General features: G+C 36.7%; 1 protein-coding gene and 1 pseudogene across 1 annotated transcript in view; one reads left to right on the forward strand and one right to left on the reverse strand.

The window, feature by feature from the left end:
* NALCN (sodium leak channel, non-selective) overlaps nt 1-10,485 on the reverse strand; it is a 600,265-nt gene that overhangs the window by 385,745 nt on the left and 204,035 nt on the right. The window contains exon 11 of the mRNA XM_006879390.1: nt 3,641-3,772. Coding sequence (XP_006879452.1) covers nt 3,641-3,772 — 132 coding nt within the window. The remainder of the gene's footprint in view (nt 1-3,640; nt 3,773-10,485) is intronic.
* Nucleotides 4,168-10,485, forward strand: part of LOC102867064 — a 32,414-nt pseudogene continuing 26,096 nt past the window's right edge.

Genomic DNA, 10,485 nt, shown 5'->3' on the forward strand with positions numbered 1-10,485 from the left:
TCAAATGCCTTTGCATAGTCAATGAAACACAGATAGACATTCCTCTGGTATTCCCTGCTTTCAGCCAAGATCCATCTAACATCAGCTACAATATCTCTACAATATCTCTAGTACCACGACCCCTTCTTAGAATTCAAGATTTTGATGTAGAACAAAAAAATTGCTTTTTTATAAGCCTTGTCATTAGTTTTCTTTAATGGCACATTAGGCATGCAAACCTTGCTATCTTTTACTATCTACATTTCTCGTTAGATTTTAAGTTATATCTTGCCAGTTAAGTCAATTCTGAATCAGAGCAGAACTGTGTTCGTAGGATTTTTATGCTAATTTTCAGAAGTAGATCATCAAATAGTTCTTCTCAACTTGTGGTTGGAGTCACACTTCCAATGTTTAAATTAGTACCTTGATGCTCAACTGTTTGTGTTAACTAGAGACTCTAAGATCCAGGTAATTAAAACTAGTTCTGATACCCTCACATCCATTCTAACTCATGGTAACATCATTTGGCTCCCAAGGTTGTCGATCATAATTTAAGTAAACCACTTCATATTTCTCCCACGTAATAGCTGGTGAGTTTGAACTGCCAGGCTTTTGGTTAGCTGTCCAACGTATCACCCACTACATCACTAGGATTTTAAGCTTCATATATCAGGTAGTAATTAAGCGTCATCACATCACAAAGATTACTCAAGAGAAGATTTAGCATTGCTTTAATTCAGAAAGTAACTATGCATGAAGAGAAGAAATTGTAAATGACTCTTTAAGAGTTTCCTTATATCAACACTTATACACTATGCTGTTGTTTTTGTGTGACATATGGTCAGAACTGACTTTCAGTTGACCTTCCAGGAAGTATTCCAAAGCGATAAATTACCTGGGAGGAGATTGTCCATCTTTCTCCTGCAGAGCAGCTGGTGGATTCGAACCACATGTCTTTAGGATTACAGTGCAGCTCCTTACTGTGCACCGTCCTCATATTTATATACTATTGTTGTTGTTAGGTGCTGTGGAGTCAAGTACTACTCATAGTGACCCTATGAATAGTTGACCTGAACCTTGTTCTATCCTGTGCCATCCTTTTCATCTATGATACACTAGAGACCATTGTTGAGGTCATCGTGTCAATCCATGTCATTGGGTGTCTTCCTTTCCTTCAATGAACCTCCTACTTTCCAAGCATGTTGTCCCTTTCCAAGGAATAGCCTTACATGTCCAAAGTATGAATAAGTACATGTGATTAGTTCTTTTTCAGAAGTAGATTGAATTCATTTTGGTTTTTAATGCACAAGGATAATTCTAAGTATGCAGGAGAGAAAGGTCCCAGATGAGATAACACAGTAACTGGGGCAATGAAATTAGGTAAATCAGAGTCAGATTGGCTCAGGATAAGGCAAGGTTCAGAGCTATTGTACATACAGTTACTATGAGTTGCAGGCAACTTGATGGTACATAACAATGACTTATAGGCACATGGATTTATTTTTTAAAAATATATACTCTATGTGATAAAATGCATAGCAAGTGATTTCAAAGACCATGGCATGTATCAGGCTCACCTTGGTCTTCAGACTGGCATAGTTGCATTTTAGTACTTTAGAGAGGTCTCTAACCATAGACTTTCCAATTGCAAAATGTCTTTTAATTTTCTGGTTGCTGGTGCCAAGAGTGTTGACTGTGGAGCCAAGCAAACAGCAAACCAAAATTGTGAACAATCTCAATCATTTCACTATCCATTATGATGCTGCCAATCAGCCCAGTGGTGAGAATCTTTGTTTTCTTGATATTGAGCCTCAAAATATACTGAAGACTGCAGCCCCTGACATTCCCCAGCAAGTGCTTCAGGTCCTCCTCAGTTTCAGCAAGCAGGGTTGTTCCATCTCCATAACACAGATTGTTGATGATTCTTGATGCCTTTAAGCTGTGGTATTAATAGGAGAAGAGTATTGAATATACCATGGACTGTGAAGAAGATGAACGGGTTTGTCCTGGAGAGAGTGAGGCCAGGCTGCTCCTTGGAGGCAAGGATTCTGAAGTTTCATCTGACATTCTTTTGACATGTTGCAAGGAGGGACCAGTCCTTGGAGAGGGATATCATACTCGGGAGGATGGAGGGGCAGCTCAGGAGAGGAAAATCCTCAATGAGATGGATTGATTAAGTGACTGAGGTATTGGAGATAGATGTGTCGGAAATAGTGAGATTGGCAAAGGATAGGGCAGAGTTTAGGGTTGCTGTACACAGGGTCGCTATGAGTCGCAGGCAACTTGACAGCACATAACAATAACAACATGTGATAAAAAGAATAAAATTTCAAATCTTGTGCCTCATTGGTAGGAAGTTGAACTGATAACCAAAGGGGCATTTCTCTGGCAATTGGAATCTTTCAGTAGCTCCATGGGAGAAAGATGAGCAATGTCTTCCTGTATGCCTTAAAGTTTTAGAAAACACTCTGGAAGATCAGCTATGAGTTGGTTCTGACTCAATGGGAATGAAGATTCCCCCCCACCCCAATATACTGAATTATTTGAAGTATATCAGAGCTGATATGTGAACTTGACCTAAATGACTTTCTAAGAGTTATAATCCTACACATTTTTTTCCATAAACATATAACCAGTGAATTCTGAACTACATATTAAAGAAATTTCTCTCCATTAAAAAAAATTGGTGTCTGGAAATTATTTAAAATATTTAAGAAGCAAATATTAACAAAGTTACCCAATAAGAAATAGTTTCCCCAAATATATACTCTTGTATATAATTAGTGGTTAGGAAGCTTGACAGTTGCCTATCTACTGACTTGTTACTGTTAGTTAAGTTGTAACACCTCACTTCTTAAAACAGTAATTATTTTTAATAAAAAAATTATTTTATGCTGATTTCTTTACTAAGTTTATTTATATTGTTTTTCACACCAGATCTTTCCCATTCTTCTTCGCCCACCCCTTCCTCATCCCATCAAATTGTGTAACCCTACGATTAACCACCATCCCCATCCCCACCCCACCCACCCCCAACTCAGGCTCATTGTCACCCCTCTGTTTCCTTCCCCCTTGAATCCTCATACACATTCTATAATGATAGTCTTATACGGTATTTGTCCTTAGGGAACTGAGTGAGTTCACTCAGCATAATGCTTTCCAGTCCCTCCCAAATTAGGTTGTAATTTACAAAATCCTTGCTCCTCCATGCTGCACAGTTAATATAGTAATTATTGTGTTATTGCTAAAAGTTTCCCTCTAGCCCTCTCTTTGGTTTTGTTGAGCTGTTCTGTTTATTGACAGTCTTCTCAATTTGCACTTGCTTACACTTGGTAGGAAAATGGCTTTAGTAACATGAGACAGGAAAATGAAAAGAGGAATAAAGAGAAAACGCAACAAGACCTCAAGAGTTGGATTCAGGGGACAAGAATGATCTTGATAATATTGTAGGCAATATCACTCAATCCTTTGGTGATGGACAATGAATTGGACAACTCAGAGACCAGAGAAATTACTTTAAAAAGCACATAGTGAGTCCACTTTGGTTTCAGTCATGTGGTTAAAGAATATAAACTCCTTTTCACCTGAATAAAAGTCTTTGTCTAAGGTTCACCATTACCTTGAGATGCCATCTGTTACCTCAATGTAGTGAACTACTTACCTCTGCAAGATAGAACTCGTCGTACTGTCGTCTGAAGTTCTCTCCCTTGTAATAGTTGCTGGCAGCGACAATCACATCCACAGTCACCATGCTCAGGATAAACATGTGGAAAACTGATGACCGCATCATTTTCTAAGGAGGAAAAACAGATAAACTCCTAACCAAAAAAAATAAGCCTTATGATTAAGTATAATCAGTGTACCTAGGCCCAGATCTGTGTTTTTGTGATATGCTGATGTGCAAAATAGTGCTTCTAAGATAACTTGATGAATGCCATTTACTGGTGAATAGTGCAAGTAAAGGCATCCTTTTCTTCACACAGCTAAAAAAAATTGACTGGGAGGAAGGTTTATGAGATTTTTAGTTAAAAATGGAAAATATAACTCATTTGAATTATACATAGCTTGCATTTTAATTTTCATTGGCTGTTTAGGGAATTTTCTGATAGTATAAAAATTATTTTTAAAATATGGATAGCAAAGAAATATATACTGTTTTATTCTGTGTGGGCAGAGGAATCTACTGTGATGTTAAATCTCCTAGGTAAGTAGTAGATATCTAATATCTCTTTGTTGATATTATTATTTTCACAAATATTTATTGACAATTATACTACAATTAATAATTACTAAAGGACATCTGGTGGCATAGCGGACAAGCACTCAGTTGGCAGCAAAAAGGTCAAGGATTCAAATCTAACCTCCACTGAGTTTTGGGAGATGTGAACTGCACAAGAGGAGATTGTCCATCATTTTCCCAAGGGGCCACTGGTTTATTCAAGCTACCAGAGAGTTGCATCCTGTGGTCTAGCCAATTCCCTGTGGACTATGCCACCTGAGCTTCCCTCTCACCACTGGAGATGATATGATTGTCTGGTTCAATGCCAGTCCACTTCAGTTTGCTAATGCCTAGGTGTTCATCTTTACATAATCCATTTCATTATGGCAACTTCCAATGTTCCTAATTTCATACTTTGTACATTCTAAAATGCAACAGGGAAACAGCTGCTTCTTCAAAGCTGAGTATACTTTAATGATGTAGAGTAAAGTTACACCTAATGGAGGAGCTTAATTTGCTGGTAAAAATTAAAAATTAATTTGTGGCAAAAATTAAAAATTGAGGAGAAACCATTGCAATTTGTATCGCCAGAAACCCAAAGGAAGTTCAGCTATGAGTAGATTCTGACTGGACAGCAATGAGTGAGAATACTACACAAGAAATTTTTAAAAAATTAAGAATTGTGTTGCTTTCATTATAAAAAAGATCATTTCATGATGTATTCTGAAGTTCAGTAATGTCAGTGATTCATTCGTTGCAAATACACCTTTTAAATAAATGATGACTATGTACGTATATCTTAGATAATGGGATATATATAAAGAATATAAAGACCAGAGGAGTTGTGAGATGCCATTAAGAACTTTATACATAGCAAAATTTAACAGAACAGCAAGCAACAAATGCTGGCGAGGTTGTGGAGAAACTGGAACCCTTATTCACTGTTGGTGGAAATGTAAAATGGTGCAACCACTGTGGAAGGCGGTATGGCGCTTTCTCAAAAAGTTGCAAATAGAGATACCATTTAACCCAAGAGTTCACAATTAAGGTTGCATAGTGGAGTGTACTTGGGGCCGTGGAAGGGGTGCGGGGGGGATTGTGTACCGGTGAGGGAGTCTTTCTTTTGCTTTTGAAAGAGAGGAGCGAACTGGGGGGGCGAGGGAGAGGGCTGGGCGGGTAGAGAAGTGCAGCAATGAATGAATGGAAATCCAAATTCTCTGTAAATGTTCATTAAAATAATTTTGAAAAATGCTGTGATAAAAAAGAACTTTATACACGAAAAAAGCAAAAAGATCATTAACAAGATAACAAAGAAAGAAAAATAAAAAATTGATGTCAGGAAAAGCTCTGAAAATTACTCTTGAATATAGAGAAGTTAAAGAAAATTAAGAAACGATTAAACAAAAAATCTCAGCAGAAAATTCCAAAGGTACTTTGAGAAGACAAAATATGATAAGGAAATGATGCAAAGCTCTGGAGTTAGAAAACCAAAAGAAAATAATACACTTGATATTTCTTAAACTGAAAAAGCTGAAGAAAACACGTATCTTGAGTTGCAGTACTGAAATATTCTACAGACAACAAAATATTACATGAGGTAGAAAGTATCAAAAGGAGATGGAAGGGATATACAGAGCAATTGAACACAAATTATTGGTTAACAGTGAAGCATTTCAAGAGGTAGCATAACAAAAACAATGGTTCTGAAGGAAGAAGACCAGTCTACACTCCAGAATAAGGGCCAAGGAAACGAAATACTAATTGAGGTGTTTCTATGAAGAGATGCAGCCCTGGACATGCTTATTTGCCTCTGTCAAGAAATTTGGAAGACAACAACCAGAACAAATGATTGGGAGGAAAAGTCCACATTTGTGCCCATATTAAAAAAAAAAGGACCAAAAGAATGTAGAAATTATTGAACAATATTATTAATACCACATGTATGTAAAAACATTCTAAAGGTTATTTTAAAAGTAGTTGAAGGAGTACATGGACAGGGAATTTGTCAGAAATCCAAGTTGCATTTAGAAGAGTCTGTGTGGTACAGAGAATATCACTGCTAGTCTCAAATGAAAGATGTCTGAAAACAAACAGTATCCAAAAGACATTTCCTTGTGTTTCATTGACTATGCGAAGGTAGTCTTTGTAGACTTGACTATTTTCTTATAGATCACATTTAAGTTTTCAGTAGGATTGAGAAGAATTTATTCCAGAAGAGTTTATTGTGTTCATGATGAGCCTGTACATTAACCAAGAACCAGTGATTCCAATGTGGAGATATTTTATGGTTTAAAATAAAGACTGGTGGGCTATTGGGTTGTATCCTTCCTCCACACTCTTCCAGTTTGGATTCAGGGAAAAGAATTAGATCAGCTAGATTATATAAAGAAGACTAGAATGAAGATTTGAAGAAGACTCAACAGCTTGCATTCTGCTGATAACACAAACTTACTTGCTAAAAGTAAAGAAAACTTGAATCATTTAAGGGAAAAAGACTACAGCCTTCAGTATGGATTGCTTCTCAATATTAAAAAACAAAATTCCTTACTACTGACCAATAGAAAATATCATGACAAATGGAGAAAAGTGAGATGAACGCAATGATTTCATCTTCCTTGGAACCCAAAATCAACATCCAAGGAGTTATCAGTGAAAGAATCACGTGATATGTTGCGCTGGACAAATAAGGTGTCAAAGAAGTTTATCTTTTGCCTTTCAAAGACAGGCAAAGGGGGGTAAAGAGGGGGAAGGGGGTAAAGAAAAAAGTGCAACAATGAATGAATGGAAATCCAAAATCTCTGTAAATGTTAATTAAGATGAAGAAAATAATTTTTTTTTCTAAAAAAGATTTCTTTAAAGTACACAGAACAAGGATGTCATTCTAAAGGATAAGGTACGCCTACCCCAAACCACAGTATTTTCAATTGCTTCATATAGACGTGATGTGAAAGTCTGTCAATCAATAAGGAAAATATGTCTCACATACTTTGGGCATGGTATCAGGAGAAGCCAGTTCTTGGAAAAAGACATAATACTTGGAAAACAGAGGCCTCTGAAGAAAAGGAAGCCTCCCAAGGAAATAGATTGACAGAGTGACTGTAAAAATTAGTTTAAGCACCGGACAGACTGTGAGGATGGCATGAGACACAGCACCTATCCTACAGAGACAAGGTTGCTAAGTGTTGGAGTTGAATACATTTAACAATTACAATAAGGTAATGATGTCACCCATCTGCTGCATGCTGTAGTGTTGTTATGATGCTAGAAGCTATACAACAAGTATTCCAAATACCAGCAGATCACACATATTGGATACGATTTAGCGGACCCTCCAGTAAAAGATAGGCTGGGAGGAAAGGCCTGATAATTTGATTTCAAAAATTAGTCCATGAAAACCCTACATGTTGCAGCATAATATTCTTAGTTATAGTGCAGCGAGATTAGCTCCCTAGGTGAGAAGACCCTAAAAAATGACAGTGACTTCGGCAGTGAACTTGAAAAGATAAAACCAGGGGATGTCTCATTCTTTTACATGGGCATGTCATGGATGGGAGGTGACTCAACTGTGATGATAACAATCATGCATTTTCTTCTTCTTGAGGTCTCCTTGTTCTGCTTTTCTCAGTATTTATGGGTAAATATCCTTACAATTTGATACAGCCTGAGAATTCTTCAGTCTTTGTAGCTGAAAGAACCAATCTAAAGCACAAGCTTAGTGTAGACTAAGAGTAAGAACTGCCTCATCAGAGCACTGCCTCTCTTTGTGCATGTACCTCTATTGTTTCAAAGATCTTACAGTGGTTTAAGAGTCACTCTGCTTGTTTTTCAGTGCTTATTTTTCAGTGTAGTATTTCATTGTGTGACTATACCTTAGTTTTTCTACCCAGAAAACATTACACAACATCGGTGACCCTGTAGGACATTATGCTGAGTAAAATATCTCAGTCACAAAAGGACAAATACTATATAACACTAATGTTGTAAAACAGGACTGACATGGGGGGGTTGGGAGGAAACTAGGAAAAAAGGGAACAGATAATGGACATTAGAATTAGCATTGAAACAGGTGAAAGAAAGGATGATTAGATATTCTATGTATGGCAAGAGTCCAGAATAAGAAGTACCTTGCAAAGTGGACTGGAGGAGGGGGAAGAAGAGGGGAGGTGAGAGGAAAACGTGCTACAATGAGTAAGTGAACATCCAACTTTTCTGTAAACTCATTAAAATCATAATTTTTTTAAAAAAAAATAATTGAGCCGCTGAGGGTTTGGCAGGCAGTTTGAGCCACTATCTGCTCAGTGGGCCAACGATGCACTCTACAGGCTCACTAATGCCACAATGACCCAAGGGCAGTGAGGGTTTTATTTTGTTGGATGATGTTTCATTACTACCCAGGTTTGACTGAAAATATGGGCTCTGGGCCAAATTGTCTGAGGTTGAATCTTTATCCCACCACTTCACCAGTTCTGTAGCCCTATACAATTTCTTTACCTCTCTGCTTCTCAGTCTTCTTCTCAGGAAAGTGAAGATAAGTAGAGCTACTCCAAAAAGTTGCTATCAATTTTAAAAGAGTTCGTATTTGCACAGGTCTTAGAAGAAGTTTACAAACATTGTGAGTTTCTATAGGCTTACAGCAAAGATACATGAGACTGTGCTCCATACCACCAGCAATTCAGGCATTTTTCTGTTTAAGAATGAGGAGTTTCTTGCTCAAGATCTAAGAGCCAGTTATGCTGCATATTCCGAACCCAGTGAGATGAATAAAAGTGATACGAGTTGAATAAGTTGAGAGATTTTCTAACCACTGGAAAGGATGTATTTTATTGAGACTTGATGTTGCCATGGCTATTCATACATTCTTTTATCCATACGGCATGCATTTTCATTTATTTTTTTTTCATTTTCATTTATAACTCATACAAAACCAAATTCCAGAACTGCCAATCAACATGTTTCAATGCCTATCAATTCATTTTCAGGAAGAACTGACCTTCACAACATGAATAAGCAAATCAGTTAGTAAGGTTTTCTTCTCATTACAATTTTTATTGTTATTTCCCCTTTATTGTATTGTGAGAGTTAAATTCCATAACTGTTATTCTTCTTCTATACTCTTTTCAGCATAATGCTCTATTAAAAACATTTCAACTGATTTCCATTTGATCTGCATGACAGGAAAGCCACAACTCTCTCTTTCTATTTTCCTTAGCTGTGGATTTATGTCTTAAGTAAACTATTATTACTGAAAGGTCCAAACAAAGCTTTTAGCCATGGCTGTCAAAAAACTTTTAAATTGGTTTTGCAACTGTCACAGCTTCACTTTGGTGCTGTCATTATAATTAGGTTGCTTTTTGTCTGCATGACTATGTACCCCTGTTGGCACAGAGTCCTTAAAATAATCACTTACAGTGGGTTTTGATACACTATAATCACCATTGCTTAGCCGGCTTTCTCCAAAGAAATAACTGCATTTTCCAAGCAAGAGTTAAGGTGATAAGTAAGTATGTGCTATATTTAAACAGTAAAGTCAGTAACTCTGCTTAATCACAGTGACAGAGACTCCTTCAACTCACATCAGCTCAACCAGTGCTTGAAAGTTATTATCAATTTCTTTCCTTTAAAGCCCCTGGCAACATTAGACTCATCTGTCTAACATTTTGTATTTATTTCTACACATTTGTATGACATTCAAATTTTTACTTTTCAATGTTTTATTTTCCTATAAAAGTTATGTTTTATTTTCCTATAAAATTAACATAAAGGAAAAGAGTAAAGCTGAGTTAGTGTTACCAGATACTATGGCACATGAGGTATGAAAATTTATTTTATATAAATGTGAAATATGTAAGCGTTTAAGACTTTTGTGGCACAATATACATTGGCAGTTCTTAAAAGTTTGTCTGAATTATGATGTTATTTTTGTTTGTATATCAGACACATAATTAAGCAAATACAGTTTTAGTTTGGCTGTTGAAAAAATTACTGATTTGGTCTTGTGTGTATATATATATCTTTATACATAAATTTTTCTGTGTGTGTGTGTATGTGTGTAAGCTCTGGTGAGTCAGTGGTAGGGAGTTGTGCTGCCAATTCAAACGCAAGTGCTTCAAGTTCACCAGTTTCTCCATAGAAGAAAGATGGGCAATCTCCCAAGCAATTTACACTCTCTAAAAGCTCTCTGTAGAGTGATCCATTAGTCAATTATGACTCGATAATATATACCAACAACCATCTATATATATTGGATGAGCAGTCTTCTCCTGTGTGATTAACTGCCTCTGAAAATC

This window comes from Elephantulus edwardii, unplaced genomic scaffold (assembly GCF_000299155.1).
Source record: "Elephantulus edwardii isolate Elephantulus edwardi_28Jun2011 unplaced genomic scaffold, EleEdw1.0 scaffold00003, whole genome shotgun sequence".
Lineage (NCBI taxonomy): Eukaryota > Metazoa > Chordata > Mammalia > Macroscelidea > Macroscelididae > Elephantulus > Elephantulus edwardii.